At 45.0% G+C, this 20,802-nt stretch overlaps 1 protein-coding gene across 1 annotated transcript in view; it reads left to right on the top strand.

The window, feature by feature from the left end:
- SLC7A8 (solute carrier family 7 member 8) overlaps window positions 1-20,802 on the top strand; it is a 55,895-nt gene that overhangs the window by 10,638 nt on the left and 24,455 nt on the right. The window contains exons 2-3 of the mRNA XM_022553487.3: window positions 9,035-9,239; window positions 10,294-10,445. Coding sequence (XP_022409195.1) covers window positions 9,035-9,239; window positions 10,294-10,445 — 357 coding nt within the window. The remainder of the gene's footprint in view (window positions 1-9,034; window positions 9,240-10,293; window positions 10,446-20,802) is intronic.

Below are 20,802 nucleotides of genomic sequence, written 5' to 3'. Positions count from 1 at the left end.
CTCACTATTCGCGGGCTCTCGTTGCGGAGCACAGACTCCAGACGCGCAGGCCCAGTAGTTGTGGCTCACGGGCCTAGTTGCTCCGCGGCATGTGGGAATCTTCCCAGACCAGGACTCGAACCCGTGTCCCCTGCATTAGCAGGCAGATTCTCAACCACTGCGCCACCAGGGAAGCCCCCAAATGACCCAATTTTTTTCCTTTCTATGGCTAATATTCCATTGTATATATATACCACATCTTCTTTATCCATTCGTTTGTCGATGGGCATTTAGGTTGCTTCCATGACCTGGCTATGGTAAATAGTGCTGCAATGAACATTGGGGTGCATGTGTCTTTTTTTTTTTTTTTGCATTTGCCTGCAATTTGGTCAAATAATATATATATTTTTAACATCTTTATTGGAGTATAATTGCTTTACAATGGTGTGTTAGTTTCTGCTTTATAAGAAAGTGAATCAGTTATACATATACATATACATATGTTCCCATATCTCTTCCCTCTTGCGTCTCCCTCCCTCTCACCCTCCCTATCCCACCCCTCTAGGTGGTCATAAACCACCGAGCTGATCTCCCTGTGCTATGCGGCTGCTTCCCACTAGCTATCTATTTTACGTTTGACAGTGCATATATGTCCATGCCACTCTCTCACTTTGTCACAGCTTACCCTTCCCCCTCCCCATATCCTCAAATCCATTCTGTAATAGGCCTGTGTCTTTATTCCCATCTTACCCCTATGTTCTTCATGACACATGTGTCTTTTTGAATTATGGTTTTCTCTGGATATATGCCCAGTAGTGGGATTGCTGGGTTATGGTAATTCTAATTTTAGTTTTTTAATGAACCTCCATACTGTTCTCCATAGTGGCTGTATCAATTTACATTCCCACCAACAGTGCAAGAGGATTCCCTTTTCTCCACACCCTCTCCAGCATTTATTGTTTCTAGATTTTTTGATGATGGCCATTCTGACTGGTGTGAGGTGATACCTCATTGTAGTTTTGATTTGCATTTCTCTAATCATTAGTGATGTTGAGCAGCTTTTCATGTGCTTCTTGGCCATCTGTACGTCTTCTTTGGAGAAATGTCTATTTAGGTCTTCTGCCCATTTTTGGATTGGGTTGTTTGTTTTTTTGATATTGAGCTGCATGAGCTGTTTATATATTTTGGAGATTAATCCTTTGTCCATTGATTCGTTTGCAAATATTTTCTCCCATTCTGAGGGTTGTCTTTTTGTCTTGTTTGTAGTTTCTTTTGCTTTGCAAAAGCTTTTAAGTTTCATTAGGTCCCATTTGTTTATTTTTGTTTTTATTTCCATTACTCTAGGAGATGGATCAAAAAAGATCTTGCGGTGATTTATGTCAAAGAGTGTTCTTCCTATGTTTTCCTCTAAGAGTTTTGTAGTGTCTGGTCTTACATTTAGGTCTCTAATCCATTTTGAGTTTATTTTTGTGTATGGTGTTAGGGAGTGTTCTAATTTCATTCTTTTACATGTAGCTGTCCAGTTTTCCCAGCACCACTTATTGAAGAGACTGTCTTTTCTCCATTATATATCCTTGCCTCCTTTCTCATAGATTAGTTGACTGTAGGTGCGTGGGTTTATCTCTGGGCTTTCTATCCTGTTCCATTGATCTATATTTCTGTTTTTGTGCCAGTACCATATTGTCTTGATTACTGTAGCTTTGTAGTATAGTCCGAAGTCAGGGAGTCTGGTTCCTCCAGCTCTGTTTTTTTTCTCTCAAGACTGCTTTGGCTATTCGGGGTCTTTTGTGTCTCCATACAAATTTTAAGATTTTTTGTTCTAGTTCTGTAAAAAATGGCACTGGTAATTTGATAGGGGTTGCATTGAATCTGTAGATTGCTTTGGGTAGTAGAGTCATTTTCACAATATTGATTCTTCCAATCCAAGAACATGGTATATCTCTCCATCTGTTTCTGTCATCTTTGATTTCTTTCATCAGTGTCTTATAGTTTTCTGAGTACAGGTCTTTTACCTCCTTAGGTAGGTTTATTCCTAGGTATTTTATTCTTTTTGTTGCAGTGGTGAATGGGATTGTTTCATTAATTTCTCTTTCTGATCTTTTGTTGTTAGTGTGTAGGAATGCAAGAGATTTCTGTGCATTAATTTTGTATCCTGCAACTTTACCAAATTCATTGATTAGCTCTGATAGTTTTCTGGTGGCATCTTTAGGATTCTCTATGTGTAGTATCATGTCATCTGCAAACAGTGACAGTTTTACTTCTTCTTTTCCAATTTGTATTCCTCTTTTTCTTCTCTGATTGCCATGGCTAGGACTTCCAAAACTGTGTTGAATAATACTGGTGAGAGTGGACATCCTTGTTGTGTTCCTGATGTTAGAGGAAATGCTTTCAGTTTTTCACCATTGAGAACAATGTTTGCTGTGGGTTTGTCGTATGTGGCCTTTATTATGTTGAGGTAGGTTCCCTCTATGCCCACTTTCTGGAGAGTTTTTGTCATAAATGGGTGTTGAATTTTGTCAAACATTTTTTCTGCATCTATTGAGATGATCATATGGTTTTTATCCTTCAATTTATTAATATGGTGTATCACATTGATTGATTTGCGTATATTAAAGAATCCTTGCATCCCTGGGATAAATCCCACTTGATCATGGTGTATGATCCTTTAATTTGTTGTTGGATTCCGTTTGCTAGTATTTTGTTGAGGATTTTTGCATCTATGTTCATCAGTGATATGGGTCCGTAATTTTCTTTTTTTGTACTGTCTTTGTCTGGTTTTGGTATGAGGGTGATGGTGGCCTCATAGAATGAGTTTGGGAGTGTTCCTTCCTCTGCAATTTTTTTTTGTTTTTTAATTTGGCTACATTGGGTCTTCATTGCTGCGTGCACGCTTTCTCTAGTTGCGGTGAGCAGGGGCTATTCTTCGTTGTGGTGAGTGGTCTTTTTGTTGCAGTGGCTTCTCTTGTTGCAGTGCGTGGGCTCTAGGCACACGGGCTTCAGTACTTGTGGCTTGTGGGCTGTAGAGCACAGGCTCGGCAGTTGTGGCACACGGGCTTAGTTGCTCCATGGCATGTGGGATCTTCCCGGACCAAGGCTCGAACCCGTGTCCCCTGCATTGGCAGGCAGATTTTTAACCCCTGTGCCACCAGGGAAGTCTCCTCTGCAATTTTTTGGAAGAGTTTGAGAAGGATGGGTGTTAGCTCTTCTCTAAATGTTTGAGAGAATTCCCCTGTGAAGCCATCTGTTCCTGGACTTTTGTTTGTTGGAAGATTTTTAATCACAATTTCAATTTCATTACTTGTGATTAGTCTGTTCATATTTTCTATTTCTTCCTGGTCCAGTCTTGGAAGGTTATACCTTTCTAAGAATTTGTCCATTTCTTCCAGGTTGTCCATTTTATTGGCATAGTGTTGCTTGTAGTAGTCTCTTAGGATGCTTTGTATTCCTGAAATGTCTGTTGTAACTTCTCCTTTTTCATTTCTAATTTTATTGATTTGTGTCCTCTCCCCCTTTTTCTTGATGAGTCTGGCTAAAGGTTTATCAATTTTATTTATCTTCTCAAAGAACCAGCTTTTAGTTTTATTGATCTTTGCTATTGTTTTCTTTGTTTCATTTATTTCTTCTCTGATCTGTATGATTTCTTTCCTTCTACTAACTTTGGGCTTTGTTTGTTCTTCTATCTCTACTTCTTTTACGTGTAAGTTTAGATTGTTTATCTGAGATTTTTCTTGTTTCTTGAGGTAGGCTTGAATTGCTATAAACTGCCCTCTTAGAACTGCTTTTGCTGCATCCCATAGGTTTTGGATCATCGTATTTTCATTGTCATTTGTCTCTAGGTATTTTTTGATTTCCTCTTTGATTTCTTCAGTGATCTCTTGGTTATTTAGTAATGTATTATTTAGCCTCCATGTGTTTGTGTTTTTTACATTTTTTCCCCTGTAATTGATTTCTAATCTCATAGCGTTGTGGTCAGGAAAGATGCTCGATGTGATTTCAGTTTTCTTAAATTTACCGAGGCTTGATTTGTGACCCAAGATGTGATCTATCCTGGAGAATGTTCCGTGTGCACTTGAGAAGAAAGTATAATCTGCTGTTTTTGGATGGAATGTCCTATAAATATCAATTAAATCTATCTGGTCTATTGTGTCATTTAAAGCTTGTGTTTCCTTATTAATTTTCTGTCTGGATGATCTGTCCATTGGTGTAAGCGAGGTGTAAAGTCCCCCACTATTGTTGTGTTACTGTCGATTTCCTCTTTTATAGCTGTTAGCATTTGCCTTATGTATTGAGGTGCTCCTATGTTGGGTACGTATATATTTATAATTGTTAGATCTTCTTCTTGGATTGATCCCTTGATCATTATGTAGTGTCCTTCCTTGTCTCTTGTAGCATTCTTTATTTTAAAGTCTATATTATCTGATATGAGTATTGCTACTCCAGCTTTCTTTTGACTTCCATTTGCATGGAATATCTTTTTCCATCCCCTCACTTTCAGTCTGTATGTGTCCCTAGGTCTGAAGTGGGTCTCTTGTAGACAGCATATATATGGGTCTTGTTTCTGTATCCATTCAGCAAGCCTGTGTCTTTTGGTTGGAGCATTTAATCCATTCACGTTTTAGGTAATTATCGATATGTATGTTCCTATTACCATTTTCTTAATTGTTATGGGTTTGTTTCTGTAGGTCCTTTTCTTCTCTTGTGTTTCCCACTTAGAGAAGTTCCTTTAGCATTTGTTATAGAGCTGGCCTGGCAGTGCTGAATTCTCTGGCTTTTGCTTGTCTGTAAAGCTTTTGATTTCTCCATCGAATCTGAAAGAGATCCTTGCCGGGTAGAGTAATCTTGGTTGTAGGTTCTTCCCTTTCATCACTTTAAATATATTGTACCACTCCCTTCTTTCTTATAGAGTTTCTGCTGAGAAATCAGCTGTTAACCTTATGGGAGTTCCCTTGTATGTTATTTGTCATTTTTCCCTTGTTGCTTTCAGTAATTTTTCTTTGTCTTTAATCTTTGTCAGTTTGATTACTATGTGTCTCGGCGTGTTTCTCCTTGGGTTTATCCTGCCTGGGATTCTCTGCACTTCCTGGACTTGGGTGGCTATTTCCCTTCCCATGTTAGGGAAGTTTTCAACTATAATCTCTTCAAATATTTCCTTGGGTCCTTTCTCTCTCTCTTCTCCTTCTGGGACCCCTATAATGCGAATGTTGTTGTGTTTAATATTGTCCCAGAGGTCTCTTAGGCTGTCTTCATTTCTTTTCATTCCTTTTTCTTTATTCTGTTCCACGGCAGTGAATTCCACCATTCTGTCTTCCAGGTCACTTATCCGTTCTTCTGCCTCAGTTATTCTGCTATTGATTCCTTCTAGTGTATTTTTCATTTCAGTTATTGTATTGTTCATGTCTGTTTGTTTGTTATTTAATTCTTCTAGGTGTTTGTTCTTTAATTTTTCTAGGTCTTTGTTAAGCATATCTTGCGTCTTCTCGATCTTTGCCTCTGTTCTTTTTCCGAGGTCCTGGATCATCTTCACTATCATTATTCTGAATTCTTTTTCTGGAAGGTTGCCTATCTCCACTTCATTTAGTTGTTTTTCTGGGGTTTTATCTTGTTCCTTCATCTGGTACAAAGTCCTCTGCCTTTTCATTTTGTCTGTCTTTCTGTGAATGTGGTTTTCCTTCCACAGGCTGCAGAATTGTAGTCTAATTTATTTATTTATTTGTTTGTTTGTTTGTTTATTTATTTTTGGCTGTGTTGGCTCTTTGTTGCTGCACACGGGCTTTCTCTAGTTGAGGTGAGCAGGGGCTACTCTTTGTTGTGGTGTGCGGGCTTCTCACTGCAGTAGCTTCTCTTATTGCGGAGCATGGGCTCTAGGTGCATGGGCTTCAGTAGTTGTGGCATGGGGGCTCAGTAGTTGTGGTACACGAGCTTAGTTGCTCCGCAGCATGTGGGATCTTCCCAGACCAGGGCTCGATCCTGTGTCCCCTGCATTGGCAGGAGGGTTCTTAACCACTGCGCCACCAGGGAAGTCCCAGCATCACTTTTAAGTAAATGTAATGTGAATATTCTTTGGGCTCCAGTACATAGCTGTGCTCTGAGTGATATTCCTCCCCCTGTAGAAATTCTAGAGGCTGCTAAGGGGGAGGAGACATCTGATTCTGGTTTTCTAGGTAGCGGCTTCCTAGAATCAGGGCAAGGCATTCCTCTCCTTCCCATCCCGTAGTGCTCAGTTTTGGTTAGCATAATTCAATTTTTTTTTCCACTTTTATCTTTTTCATTTTAATTGGTCAAAATGAAGATTGTTGATGGGGAGAGCTCAAGTTTTATAAAACGAGAACTCTTGTCCCAGTGCCAGCCCTCACCATCTACTACGGCAGCTCCATGGAAGGACACGTTATCCAAGAATCAGTGGAGACAGGAAGTAGTCAGACCCTCGAAAAGGGCTGTTGGTCTTGCACTTCCCACCCTCCACCTGGGGTGATGGGGAGGGGCACATACTGTGGAAATGTCAGAACGAAAGCAGGAGAACCCGAAGTGCTCACTCATCTCCACTGCGGTGTTTTCTAAGAACCTTAGTGGAACTTTGACACTCCTCATTCCTGAGAAGATGGAATCTTTTCAGTACATCCACCGCCCTTTTCCCTGTGGCAGCAGCCATTCCTGGTTCTGAGAACTGCCTAGCTATCTCCCCACCACCCTTTCGGCACCTTAAAGACCAAAGCCAAAACCTTGTTTTTCTCCCATATTGATTGTTTTTCTAGCCCCTCGAGCTAGTTTTATAAGCTTCTATTGCTCTCTTCTTGTCTGGCTTTAAAATGCCCTACAGATGACTCTTCTGATAAATTCCTGCCAGGCAAGGAGTTTACTATTACCTTTCAGCACCATCAGCAATCCCATCTCACGTTTAGTGTGGCAGGTGAAGGGTCCGTTGACAGGGTGACTGTGTCCTGAGTCCTGGGATGCTACCAGGAGGCCCTTTTAGTCCCCACTGACCCAACATCCATGCACAGCACACATGGGGACAGGTTGAGGACAGAGGAGGGCTGAAAGGTGTCCTCTCATTCCAAGCCTAGGACTTTAAATAAAAATACCAAAAAAAGGAAAAGCCTTTAAGAACTGGTGGCACCTGGGATCTCATTTTTCTATCTCTCTTTGCCTGATGTTTAGATCACAAACTTGAACAAGAGGGATTGTTTCTTTTAGCTTCACTTCTATATGTAGCCCTGTTCTGTTGGGATAGAGTTAGCACTAGGGGAAAGAAGGCCTGTTGGAGACATAAATGTGCCTCCTTCCCATGGGAATCTAGCTGTAGCCCCAGGCCCTCCGATTTCAGTCTCACCGCTTGGCTGTTCTTATGATCCTCCTGGGCCCTTCCCTCTCTCGTTACTCATCTCATGCAGCAATTTTTTAGTTTGAAAAGGGGCAGCATATTCTACGTCCCGAAAGAATGAAATATTACTGCTTTTAGGATGTGAATATTCTCTTCTCTTCCCCTTTGACTGAATTTTGGTTTAGAAGTGAAAGTTTCAGGACTGGATTGAGGTTGAGTTGTAGTTGAGATCCGAAAGTCAGTTTTTGAAATTCGAGCATAAAATCGTATACTCTGCATCTCACTCAGCCCAGAACTTGTTCCAAACCACTGGAGAGAGGGCATTCTTTTTTTTTTGGCCGTGCCGTGCAGCATGCAGGATCTTAGTTCCCTGACCAGGGATCGAACCCGAGCCCCCTGCAGTGGAAGCTCAGAGTCCTAACCACCGGACTGCCAGGGAGGTCCCCAAACCACTAAAGAGAGATGGTGGGAGTTTGAGGTGTTCTCAGAACACTGTCAAATCCAGCTGGCCTCAGCTGGCCCCCAGCTCTGTATTTCGACCTGGATCTATTTAGTCTCTGCTTCTTCCCCCAGGCCCTCATTAGTTTGGCAGGGTGGGGCACGAAGAGGGAGCTTTCAAAACAACTATCCCTGGACTCATACGAAGTGAACAAAGGAAAGCTTAGGAAGGAACATGTCAGGAGCTGCCTCCACACTTCTGCTCCTCCCCCACCCGACACACACATCCTAGTAGGCAACATTCAGTCCCTGGGGCCAGCGTCACCTCTCAGGAGCAGACCATCCCCTTGCACACAGAACAGAAGTGGATTAGTGGAAAGAGCCCTTGGATTAAGCAACAGGGGACCGACTTCTAGATCCAGTTTTACCTACCAGTAGCTGTGGAATTTGGAGAAAGCCACTTAACCCCTCTGTGTCTTAGTCTCTGTGTTTGTAAAATAGAGAGAAACGCCTGTACTTCCTCCTCCTCCTGATTCCATGAGGTGGTTGTGAGGGGCACATGGGACAATGGAGGGGAGAGACCTTTGGAAGAATATGGTGCTGAGGCTTTGCACATATTGCACCCCGACAAACCACTTCCAAACTACCAGGGCTGTTCTGATAGGGCTATTTCATGCTCCGCACCAAGGGTGGGGCCGTGTGTCTGGGGTAGAGGCCAGCCTCCAGGAGTGCTGTTCATACTCGTGGGTCTTGAAGACCCCAGACACATGGTGTGACCACAATCTGTCCAAAGGCATTACCCTTCAGCTCATTTTTAAAGTTTTCTTACTGGCAGCCGGTCTCAAAACAGCCCATTTTTTCCAGCCCTTCCATTTCCAGCCAGCCTTAAGTAAGGCCTTTGTCACCACCTTGGCTGGACTACGTTCAGCCCAGTCTGTTCAATCTGCACCACCACTTAATACTGTGTGGACTTTGGCGACACACTTGGTATCTCTGAGACTCAGTTTCCTCCTCTGTAAAATGGGAGAAATGGTATCTGACTCTATAGGCTTGTCCTGAGGATTAAATGATGCATGTAAAGTACCCGACCAAGTTCCTGATCTCTACGTGTCCAGTGTCTGCTCCTCTTTCCCCTACTTCTAAGGAGAATTATTGCTAGACATACCTGCCTGGAGGGGATTAGCGCATCCCCAAGGCACTGCATCAGATCAAAGGTGAGAGCACCCCTGCAGGTGCTGGTCCTGCCAACTGTACTGACTGTACCGTCTCCCCTGGTACCCTTGGTGCCTCTTGCAGGGAACATCATTGGCTCCGGAATCTTCGTCTCACCCAAAGGTGTGCTGGAGAATGCCGGCTCTGTGGGCCTCGCTCTCATCGTGTGGATCATGACAGGCCTCATCACAGCTGTGGGAGCCCTGTGCTATGCTGAGCTCGGGGTCACCATCCCCAAATCTGGAGGTGACTACTCCTACGTCAAGGACATCTTCGGAGGACTGGCTGGGTAAGAGGATGTGCAGGGGACCGAGCGGTCCCAGAAGCCAAGGCCAGGGCTTTCCAGCATGCCGAAGAGCGCTAGAGCTTGGGATTCCTCTTTTGCCTCTAAGTCATGGTTGCCAGTTCAGCCTGTGTCCCCTTGATGCCCCTGAGAGTGGCAGAGGAACCAGGCTGTAGTTTTAATCTCTGTTTAGGGTTTTTTGTTTTCTGTTTTTCTTTTTTTTGCTGCGCCGTGAAGCTTGTGGGATCTTAGTTCCCAGACCAGGGATCGAACCTGGGCCCTTGGCAGTGAAAGCATGGGGTCCTAACCACTGGACCGCCAGGGAATTCCCTTAATCTCTGTTGACCTTAGTGGGCAAGATTCTATGAGTGAGAACAAGTAGAACTAAATGACAACTCTGACTGGAGATGCGAGGGGAAAGCACATCACAAAAACAAAGCCCTTTTATCCTGACAAATGAGAGTGACCACTAAGGTACGGGGTACTTTTCACGTTACCAAGGATAACGGTATCCCTGATTCCAGACCCTAATCTTGATATCCTCAGCCCCTGCAGCCCTGTTACTGAGGAGCTCAAACATCACCAAGGGGCCCAAGGGCATGGAGGACAAACCCCCAGCCGATGCCTCCCCTTGGCACTTGCTTAAGTGGCCACACCTTTAGCATGCCCTGACTGTGAAGATTCCGGGGTTGCAAATTTTCTTTTCCACCAGTGGATGCTGGGGGCCAGAGTGGTAGAGAAGAGATGATGAAATGATGAAAGGAGCAGGGAGAGAGAAAGAACACCAAGACGTGTCAGTACTAGTTGAAACAGCTCATCGTTAAACCAATTTATCGTCATTGCAGAGGGCTAGGTGTCTCCTTTGAGCAGTGGCTGGGTTCCTCAGCATCCCTGAAAACAAAAAGGAACCGCACCCCTTTAGCCCACCTGCCTCTCCTAGCACTGCCCAGTGACTTGCCCGGGCTTCCCTGATGGCTTCTGAATCCCTGCCCAGCCAGGCGATGGGAGCGGGGGTCTTTTTTGGTGTCTTGGCTCAAGCGCTGTCCCATTCCCCCACCAGGTTCCTGAGGCTATGGATTGCTGTGCTGGTGATCTACCCCACCAACCAGGCTGTCATCGCCCTCACCTTCTCCAACTATGTGCTGCAGCCGCTCTTCCCCACCTGCTTCCCCCCAGAGTCTGGCCTTCGCCTCCTGGCTGCCATCTGCTTATGTAAGTGCCATCTGGGCCTTGCTCTCAGGATGGCGTCTCTAGCCTTCCTCGTGGTCTACACATCTCTGGTTCTCCTTCCTCTCCCTCTTTCTTTCCTCCCCTCCTTTTTTTTCTTCCTTGTTACTTTTCAGTTTCCAATTTGCATGCTGTGGACAAATGGATTCCATATATAATTATCTGGTGTTTAAAAAAAAAAAAAAGAAACTTAAGTGTTTTTTTTTTTAAAGAAGATGTTGGGGGCAGGAGTTTATTAATTTACTTATTTATTTTTGCTGTGTTGGGTCTTCGTTTCTGTGCGAGGGCTTTCTCTAGTTGCAGCGAGCGGGGGCCCCTCTTCATCGCGGTGCGCGGGCCTCTCACTGTCGCGGCCTCTCCTGTTGCGGAGCATAGGCTCCAGACGCGCAGGCTCAGTAATTGTGGCTCACGGGCCCAGTTGCTCCGCAGCATGTGGGGTCTTCCCAGACCAGGGCTCGAACCTGTGTCCCCTGCATTAGCAGGCAGATTCTCAACCACTGCGCCACCAGGGAAGCCCCAAAACTTAAGTATCGATAGCTGTTCACAGGCACAGTAATTTTCACTGGCAGGGTTCTTTACATCATATAAAGTAGTTTCACTTGTATCGTCTGACCCGAGCCTCACAACAAATCCATAAGGCAAGCTGGGCCAGTCTTACAACTTTCCTAGAGCAGAAAAGGAAACGGAGCCAGGAAAGTGAATTAGCCAACGTGATACCTTCTCTTTCCAGCGCACACACCACGCTGGAGACTCCCTACCTCTCGTGGGAAGACTTTTCTGGCCTCTCAACCTGCCAGCTCACATCTTAAAACTCTCTGGGAGGGCTTCCCTGGTGGCGCAGTGGTTGAGAGTCCGCCTGCCGATGCAGGGGACACAAGTTCGTGCCCTGGTCCGGGAAGATCCCACATGCCGCGGAGCGGCTGGGCCCGTGAGCCATGGCTGCTAAGCCTGCGCGTCCGGAGCCTGTGCTCCACAACGGGAGAGGCCGCAACAGTGAGAGGCCCTCCTACCGCAAAAAAAAAAAAAAACAGAAAAAAACAAAAACAAAACCTCTCTGGGAGGAGAGTGTAAAGGTGGGAGTTGGGAGAAAACAAATAGCAGCATGTCCATGGTCCCTGCCCTTGATGAGTTTTCTGTCTAACTAGGCAGAAAAGCCATATAGACAGATTCCATGGTTAGGATTCAATTGCAGTAAAAATTCTGAAAAGGGGAAGAGATCTCTGTGAGCTGGAATAGGTTAGAGAGGCTTTATGGTGAAGTTTGGCAACCTGTATTTCTAGGAAGTCTCAACACTTAATCTCTGATAATCAGGGATCTCAATGGATTGGGGTATGTTGTACCTTTTAGCCAAAAACTAATTTCTAAAGTAAATATTTGGACTTTTTCAGAGGCTCCACTTCTAGAGTCAGCTCAGTCCCTGCCTTCCCACACCTTCCAACACACATCCACCTAGCTGAGGGCAGTGACCATCCTGGTCACACTCTGTCCCAGGTCTTGACACTTCCTTCTGTTCTGCTGGTGGGAAGGGGAGGGAGGGGTCACTCGCCCACCCAGGAGCTGGAGTGGGACCTGAGGGGTGTGTGCCCTCATTGGCAGTGGTGTGCAGCCCCGGGATAGACCCCATCATCTAGGCAAGTGGCACTGTGGAGCCAACATACTTGTTCGGAGCGTACTCCTTGTGCCGGTTGGGCCTGCTCGTGGATCTGGAGGCAGAGGGATGTGGGCTCCAGAACCGGGCTTCCCAAGCCTGCATCTCTGCACCACTTTCTAAGTGCAGCCAGTGCTTGGCCAGGTCACCGGCCCACCTCTCGTGAGATGAGGCTGAGATCTCGCGTGTGCTGTACGTGCCGTGGCAAGGATTGCCCAAGACAAGAGTATTCTTAGCACAGCATTGGGCACCTCGTGATCCTGTCGTGTAGTCACCGAGGGTAGTCATGAGGATAGTCACTTGGTCCTTGCTTGCTGGCTGGACCTGGAGCTGCAGGAGGTGAGAGGAGGGGGAAGGGGGCATGGGAATGCAGGAGGAGTGGCTGTTTCTGCCATCAGATAGGTTAATGGGGGTAGGAAGGGGGACCACAGAGTGCAGGCCACTGCTGTTTCAGCATCTCATGCCCACAGACACAGTTTCCTTTTTCCTGCTGATGCTGCTAAAGTATCTCAGACGACAGGCCACCCTCACCCTCCAACTATAAATCAAGAGCCCTGAGGCTGTTCAGTCCTCCCCTAGGAGAGAAACCAGGCCACAGGGTAGAGTTCCCCGGGCAACTAGACCCCACGGCTTCCTTTGCATTCCCCAAACCCGCCAAGCCTAGGTAGGTGACTCCTTGCGCAAAGACCCTCTAGAGTTTTGGAAAAGATCGGATGAGAAGTGATGGTGGGAATGGCCGGATGCGGGTGGAGAGGCAGAAAGAACCTGCTGTAACTGGCTTGCTTTCTCATAGCCTGAAGGGAGTGAAGCGGGGAGGAGAGCGAGAGAGAAGGAACTGCAGATTTGGCTCCAGCTTATGCAACTGCAGCTGCCACTTTGAGTTATTCTATTATTTAGGTCAAAGCTGATTATTCACTGCTGAGTCAGCAAAATACCCCTAGCCACCAGGCAGTAAAAAAAGAAAGTCTTTTATATTTTAATTAAATGAAAAGCCTTTCTCCCTTCTCCAGAGCAAGTATGTTAGTGGGAGGAGGGAGTTAGGAAGCAGGGGAATGAGAGGGATTAGAACTTGGTTTTGGTACCTTCCTTTTGTGATTTGCTTGGGTATTTCTCTTTTCTTTCTCTCTCTCTCTCTCTCTCTCTCTCTCTCCCTCTCTCCCCCTCCCCTCCCCTCCCTTCCTCCCTCCCTCCCTCCCTCCCTCCCTTCCTTCCTTCCTTCCTTTCTTATTTCATAAGTAAGTGACTATATTCTCTAAGTAAGAGTCAAGTAATATATAAAGAGAGTTGACCAGGAAAGCTTCCTCTTATCTTTACCCCTCTCCCCTGCCCAGGAGCCCTTGTAACAGTGGATAGGTATGCTAATAATTGTAAGTAAAATGCATCTCTCAGCACACACATCTGGGTATTTAGACATACATTTTGACAAGTTATTTCTGCAGCTTGCACTTTTATCCTTTAGCCACATCTTGTGGCTACTACCTGAGTTTCTACTTATAAACAAAGTGGTCCCAGTGACACAGAAGGAGTGCCAGGTGTTCTGGGGTCCCCCATTTGTATATCCTGCTCCCTAACTATGGGTTTTCCTTCTGTTTGTCCCCCCTCTCTTGGGGACTGGGCCACCTTTCACCCGGGCAGCTCCCGACCTCCTTCCTCTCTTTTGGGGCTGGGGTCACATCCAGCATCTGAATTAGAATCTTTTCTTCTCATTCAAGTCCCCCTCTTCCAGAATGCCTTGTACAAAAGAAGCTCCTTCTCCTTTCTTGCCCTGAGGAGAAAGAAGTACCCTGCATGCATGTCACAAGCAAAAAAAAAAAAAAAAAAAAAAGCTTCTTATCTTGTTTTCTATCTCTCTACTATGATTCTGAAGAGGCTAGTTTTCCAGGGCTTCAGATTTCTCCTCCTTCCTTGAGTGATTTGGAAGGTTAAGGATTTCACTGTAGGTATTGCTTTTAACCCTGAGTTGCTTTGCAGTTCCTCTTCAGGAAGTTTCCAGATGCATGATGCATGATGATTTGGTAGGTACCTGTGTGTGTTGTTTTGCAGATCTCTTACAAATTAATCCCTTGACATCATAGTGTTCAGCAGTCCTTCCTAACTTCTAAATCCCTTACTCTCAGTTCATTTTCCTTTGAGGTTTCATATTCTCGAGGCCCAAACGTCTCATTCCCATGCACTAAGCATATTACCACAGGTACCTGGACAGTGTTGTCTTCTTGCGCTCCCCTGGTCCCCAAAGAGTGCTGTGCATGTCTCATCAGCCTTGTATGTATTGTTGAGAAGGAAGAAATTTTTCTCTACCCTTCTAGGTTCTTCTGGCTGGTCTAAGAATTAAATTGACATGAGACAGATTAACAAGAAAAAATCAAACAAAAGTTTAATAACAACTATACCTAGAAGAGACCCAGAAAAACTGAGTAACTCGCCAAAATAGTCAAAACCCTCACCTTAAATACCACCTTCAGCTAAAGACAAAAGGGAATGTTGGGACTTGGAAGGGAGGAAGGTAATTGACATGAAAATGAAAAGCAAATGTTTGGTAAAAACTGTTTGCTGAGCCATGTGGAGACAATGGGACAGAGAGTGGACTCTAATCTTTAATCTCCCCACCACCCAGCCCACATTTTGCCGATATCTCTGGTGATAGCACTACTCCAGGAACAGGTCCTCTATCTAAATTCTTTTTAGGCAGCTGGGGGGAGGGGCAAAATTTCTTCCTGAGTCTTTTGGGCCTTGATTGTTTTCAACTTGAACTAATCTGCATGCCAGAGACATTTTGGGGAGGCACATCTTGGTCCCCTCCAGTCTCGCCTTCAAAACTTCTTCTAGAATTGTCACAGTCAAAAAGTTGAGTTGATAGATTGCTTTATATCTCGTCGAACGAGTCTCTTCGTCCAACTTCAGTTACTCATTTCAGGAGGTGGTGATGCAGGTGGGCACTCAAAGTTAGGCCCACAGGGTATAAGCAATCAGGTATTTAATAAGAGGCATTTCTGTGGAGACAAAGAAAAATAGAGGTTAATGGTTGAAGCAAATTATAAACCCAGTGTCTGAGTCCTGAGAGTTGCCAGCTGAGATTTCTAGATGTTAGGCTCAAAGCATCTTTTATAGTTTGAAATCTCTTGTGATGTCATCTGGTGTTCAGGTAAACTTCCTGAGTGGCTTACAAAGCAATAGGCACAAAGATTGTCTAAACGTGGGTTATTGTGCTGATCTTGCTTAAGTTTATATCAGGTTGTTCAGTTACAGTTTGTAGGGCTTCAAGAAAAGGACAGCTTTAGTTCTCAATAATTTCAAGTCAAAAGTGAGAGAAAAATTGAAAATGTAAGCTTGGAGAGCTGTAGCCAGATATTTGAGGAAACTAGAAGAATGCAGGATCCAGTCCAGTTTACAGGTAGAAAAACAAAACCTCAAAGATGATTAACAGAATTAGAATCTAATATCCATAAGCGTGTATTACAGTTTCTATTGAAACATAATTTTTTCTCTCTCTCTAAAATCACCTTCATCTTTACCAAAGATGGCCAAATTAAGACTCATTTGTTTGTAAAATAAATTTAATTTTATTAAACTTGGCCTGATTATTTACATAAGTCCAGGCCTTTTAAAATATGCTTTGCTGGAACTGTTCATAAGGAATTGCCAGATTGAACTTTTTTTTTTTTTTTTTTTTTTTGTGGTACGCGGGCCTCTCACTGTTGTGGCCTCTCCCGTTGCGGAGCACAGGCTCCGGACGCGCAGGCTCAGCGGCCACGGCTCACGGGCCCAGCCGCTCTGCGGCATGTGGGATCCTCCCGGACGGGGGCACGAACCCGTGTCCCCTGCATCGGCAGGCAGACTCTCAACCACTGCGCCACCAGGGAAGCCCCAGATTGAACTTTTAATTGCCCCTCGAGGCCAGGAAGCCACACTGAAGACATGACGTTAGATTCACCTGTAATACCTATGAATTCGGGTGAATTTTTCTCTCCTTGAGGTTCCCAAAATTATCTTGAGGTTCTTGTGCCTGCAAGGAAGGAACTTTCCTTACTCACCTGGTAAAGCTGCTGGGATCCCTGAAGGCAAGGTACCAGGTTGTTTTTCCAAGGGGCTTTATGGCTCCATGAAGTCAACCTTAGTTCTTTAAAGCTGTCTGGTCATATCTAATTCTATGTATGTCTCTCTCAAATATGACAATCCAGTCAAAGCCCTGGTAATATAACCAATATTTCTTTTTTTAAAAAAATATTTATTTATTTTGGCTGTGCTGGGTCTTAGTTGCAGCACGTGGGATCTTTGTTGTGGCATGCGGACTTCTTAGTTACAGCATGTGACTCCTTAGTTGCAGCATGTGGACTCTTAGTTGTGGCATGCATGTGGGGTCTAGTACCCCAACCAGGAATTGAATGCAGGCCCCCTGTGTTGGAAGCTCGGAGTCTTACACAGTGGACCACCAGGGAAGTCCCATAACCAATATTTCTAATTGTATCATGTTATAAGGAGAACAGATTCTTACTGAACTTATACAAATAATTATATTGCCATGAAAATAAGAATACTCACTGAGTTTCCAAATTTTAGAGACATCAGGTAGGGAGAAAAAAGATAATTGTTTCATCTTTGTTAAGCAGTTGTAAACTGTCATACCAGTATTTTTTTGATTGGCGAACTTATGAATGCATATCATAATTTCTAAACCATACATTTCCTCATAACATAATGCTTTTTTTTAATGTGGTACAAGACATGTTTTTAATACATATAAACTTCTTTAGTTTTTCTATAATAAGACAGAAGTAGGTAAACTTAGACTTCTTTAGCAGTTAATGTTTCAGTATTTTATCTTATTTGGAAGTGATCTAGACATTCAGTGAATCCCCATCATTTAACTTAGCAAAACTCCAAAGTTTTAAATTACTAAAAGATTTTGAGAAACCATTTTTAAGTGGACATACCATAAAACATAATAATTATTAAAGAGTTCACCTAAAAACTGTTATCCCATTTACATTTATTTAATTTACTTGTTTCCAACAATTAATGTTTAGATTACCCATGAAAACTTCCTGAGGCATTAGACAAAGTCAACCATCATGCCAAGCTATTTTTCTTTTCTTTTTTTTAAATATTTATTTATTTATTTATTTTTGGCTGCGTTGGGTGTTCGTTGATGCGCGCGGGCTTTCTCTAGTTGTGGCAAGCGGGGGCTACTCTTTGTTGCGGTGTGCGGGCTTCTCATTGTGGTGGTTTCCCTTGTGGAGCTCAGCTCCTAGGCATGCGGGCTTCAGTAGTTGCAGCACGTGGGCTCAGTAGTTGTGGCATGCAGGCCCTAGAGTGCATGGGCTTCAGTAGTTGTGGCATGTGGACTCAGTAGTTGTGGCACACGGGCTCTAGGGCGCACAGGCTTCAGTAGTTGTGGCTCGTGGGCTCTAGAGCACAGGCTTAGTAGTTGTGGCGCACGGGCTTAGTTGCTTCACGGCACGTGGGATCTTCCCAGATGAGGGATCAAACCCGTGTCCCCTGCATTGGCAGGCGGATTCTTAACCACCGCGCCACCAGAGAAGTCCCTCTGCTTAATTTTCTTTAAGCCAACTAAATGGAGCTCTTTTACAAGTTAATTTTGGCAATACCGCTTGGAGGTAGAAAATACCACACATCTATAACCCGTGTATATAGACATATACAAACACGCAAACAGACACAGCAACCCCATAGTCCCATTTCAGAATTTCAGCCATGAATTGGGTACAGTTATACAAAATCCACTCAATTGGGTTTCTGGCAGATGGACCAAATCAGGGTCACCTGTTTAAATGGATTTCCAAGGAAAAAAGAAACTGCAAATCCATCAGTTAATTACCATACTGAGCTCCTACACTGAGTGGAGGTGAGGCATTATTTATACAGTCTTGAAAGAGATTAAAGGCCAGTGAAAAGATGGGTGTACAAACAAATAATTACAATATAATGTGATGACAGAAGAATGTACCACACAGAGAAAGGTGCTTCAGAGTTGGGACAGGAGTGCTAGGGAAGGTTCCCAGATTGAGCTGAGTCTGGAAAGGTAAGTAGGCAGTCTCCAGGTGGGCATACAGTAGAACAGCCAGGTAGAGGGAAGAGCATAGGCAAGACTTGGAGTCAAGAAAGAAATGACTCGTTGGGGAAAAGCAAGTACTTTTGTGTGGGTGAGGCCTAGGAGAGAGACGGGAGGTAAGGCAGAAGAGGCGAGTACGAGCCAGATCGTAAAGGATTCTACGTATCATGCAGAGAAGAGCAGACTTCATCCAAGGAGCCACCAAAGGAGTTTTTGCGGAGGAGTAACATGATTAGGTTCACATTTGAGTGAAGAAGACCGTGACACTTGAAGCAGGGAGACAAGTCAGCAGGCTAAGCATTTTTCCAGGCCAAAGAGGTGGTGGCCCAAAATAAAAACGAAGTTACAAGGTGACAAAAACAAGAAAGGATTAGAAGTAGAATCAGCCGGCCGTGTCGCCTGATTGACTACTAAGAGAGAGAAATCTAGTTGATCTACAAATCAAAATTAAATAAGTTTCAAATGAAATATGTTTCTACTTAACTGTCTCCAGCATTTGTAGTGAGCAGTTAACAATGTTTTCTCTCTATTTCTGCCTTCCACGTCCTCTCCAAATCCCTGAGATGCTGAGCAGGTCTTTGGTTGGAAGGCTTCCTCAGGGTGGTTACCCCAGGATGCTGCTCAAAAGCCTGCTCTGGAACAGAAGGGGATTGGGACCCTGGGGAAGCCTTATATAAATGAGAATCACAGCACTTTGTTCATTCAGCAAACATTTATCAAGGGCCATGATGTGCTCGTTACTGTTCTTGGCCCTGAGAATTGGGGCATGAGATAGCTGGAATTTTTTCGGCCTGGGCTTGAAAAGTAATGAGTAGGAACTAAAGGGGGCTCCCCCAGGTAGCACAGCATGCTGTGTCCTGTCTCCCCTGCTTTCCCTGTGTCTTCTGTTTTTCTCTTCTCCCCCGCCCCAGCTCAGGAGCCATGTTTAGCTAATGCTGAAGAATTACTCAGCTCTTGGAAATCGCTGAGCTGGGTGTTCAGGCTTCTTGGCTGAACTAAGTACTGGATGGTGATTCAGCAGAAACTTCAGGTCCAACAACTGGCAGGGAGGGATCAGGATAAGAAGGAAGGGTAAGAGGGAGCCAGGAAGGGAAGGGAAGGGGGTGGGGCAGCATGGGCAGGCGCTTAGCTGGACGTGTCCAGGTCGAGCTGTATGAATCAGGATGTCCAGAGCTGCAGAGCATCTGTGCACCCCTCCTCCGCTGCTTGTTTGTCCTTGGAGGAGAGAGGCCCTTCCAAAGGTTCAGCACATCTCTCCTTAGAGGGGCTTCTTAGATTTCTAAAATATTGCCAGTGCTTCAAGATGAAAAGGGCTGGAGAAGGGAAAACTTGCTGTAGTGTGGTAGGTAAGATCTGTTTCAAAGCCCCACTGTGTACCATACAGGAGCTGGAATCAGGGCTTAGTTTATAGGGAAGAGCTGCTTTGACTTTGCTGTTGCTTTGTTTTGATTTTCTTGTCTTTCACCAGTCAAGTTATTTACTCATGCAATAATACCAGCCTTTGTTGTGGGTAGGCAGAGACTTGAGACTTTATAACTCGGCTCCTGGTCCCATGTGAAAAATGTCTCCCAGGCTTTCAGAGGTCTATGAGGCGGAAAGATAGCTCAGGCTGGCCTGTGTGGGCAGAACTGGAACCTTATCCAAGTCTCAGGATTGTGTGCCTTAGAACTCAGATGGGGCTCCGGTGTTTTCTTTGCCTATCAGTGCCTTCTGGCAGCCGGCAATGGTTACCTCCTAGATCTGGAACCGGCTGAGGTTAGGCAGGCTAAGGGAAGCAGCTTTTCCACAATTAGAAACACGTGCCCAGTTCCTTCTAAGGAGCCGACTCCAGCCTATCACAGAGCCAAGTGCTGCCACACCCACCGAGGCAGGCGGCGAGCTCACCCGCTGCTGGGTGCAGGCACCACCCTGAGGACTGGTCGGAGGGGCATCACCTCGCTCCTTTTGCTCCAGGTCCAGAGGGAGGGAGTCAGGGGGGGCTGGCCAGAGCATGGCAGAGGGCGGAGAAGTGCATCCCCCAGCAAAAGGGGAGACTAATAAACCAGCGCTTCTGGCTGGCCCGTGACCCATGTGAAATTTATGGCTGCTGCAGAGGGCTGGGGAAAACTCCATCCCGGAAAGGTGCTTATTTTGAAGCTCTGGAGAGGAACAGGGTGTTCTGATTTCTACCAAGTGGCGTCACTAGCTTCCCTTTCAGCAGCTATCTGCTTTAATACGTTCCATCTTTCTTTTTTCTGTCCTGGCCTTCTCTCTCTATTATGCTCCTCTCAAGCTCGCTCTCTCTCACTCGTAATGGTGTGTATTATTCCTCCTTTTCCTTCCTCCCCCGTGTTGTCTCTCATGCTCACTCTTTTCCTCTCCTCTTCACCATCTGTCTTTATGGACTTTGGCAAGTCTGGGCATTTTAACTGCCTGTTTTCTCTTATCTGAAAAGACAAAGAAAGCCCTGGTTCTGGAAATGCTAAAGGAAAACAAGCCTTTCCAATCTGCCTCCAGTTTACTTCTAGGAATGAGCCAGCAATACCAAGAAATCCAAATGGAGTTCCTGGAGTTGGAGGGAAATCTGATGGTGACATTGATAAGGGACCAGAGGAGGGGACACAAGGCAGAAAAGCAAGTCTGTT

The sequence above is a fragment of the Delphinapterus leucas genome, chromosome 2 (assembly GCF_059928025.1).
Source record: "Delphinapterus leucas isolate spDelLeu-1000000601 "Yukka" chromosome 2, BTC_Dleu_Yukka2, whole genome shotgun sequence".
Classification (NCBI taxonomy): domain Eukaryota; kingdom Metazoa; phylum Chordata; class Mammalia; order Artiodactyla; family Monodontidae; genus Delphinapterus; species Delphinapterus leucas.
The sequence above is the reverse complement of the archived record's forward strand: the minus strand, read 5'-3'. Positions and strand labels throughout refer to the sequence as shown.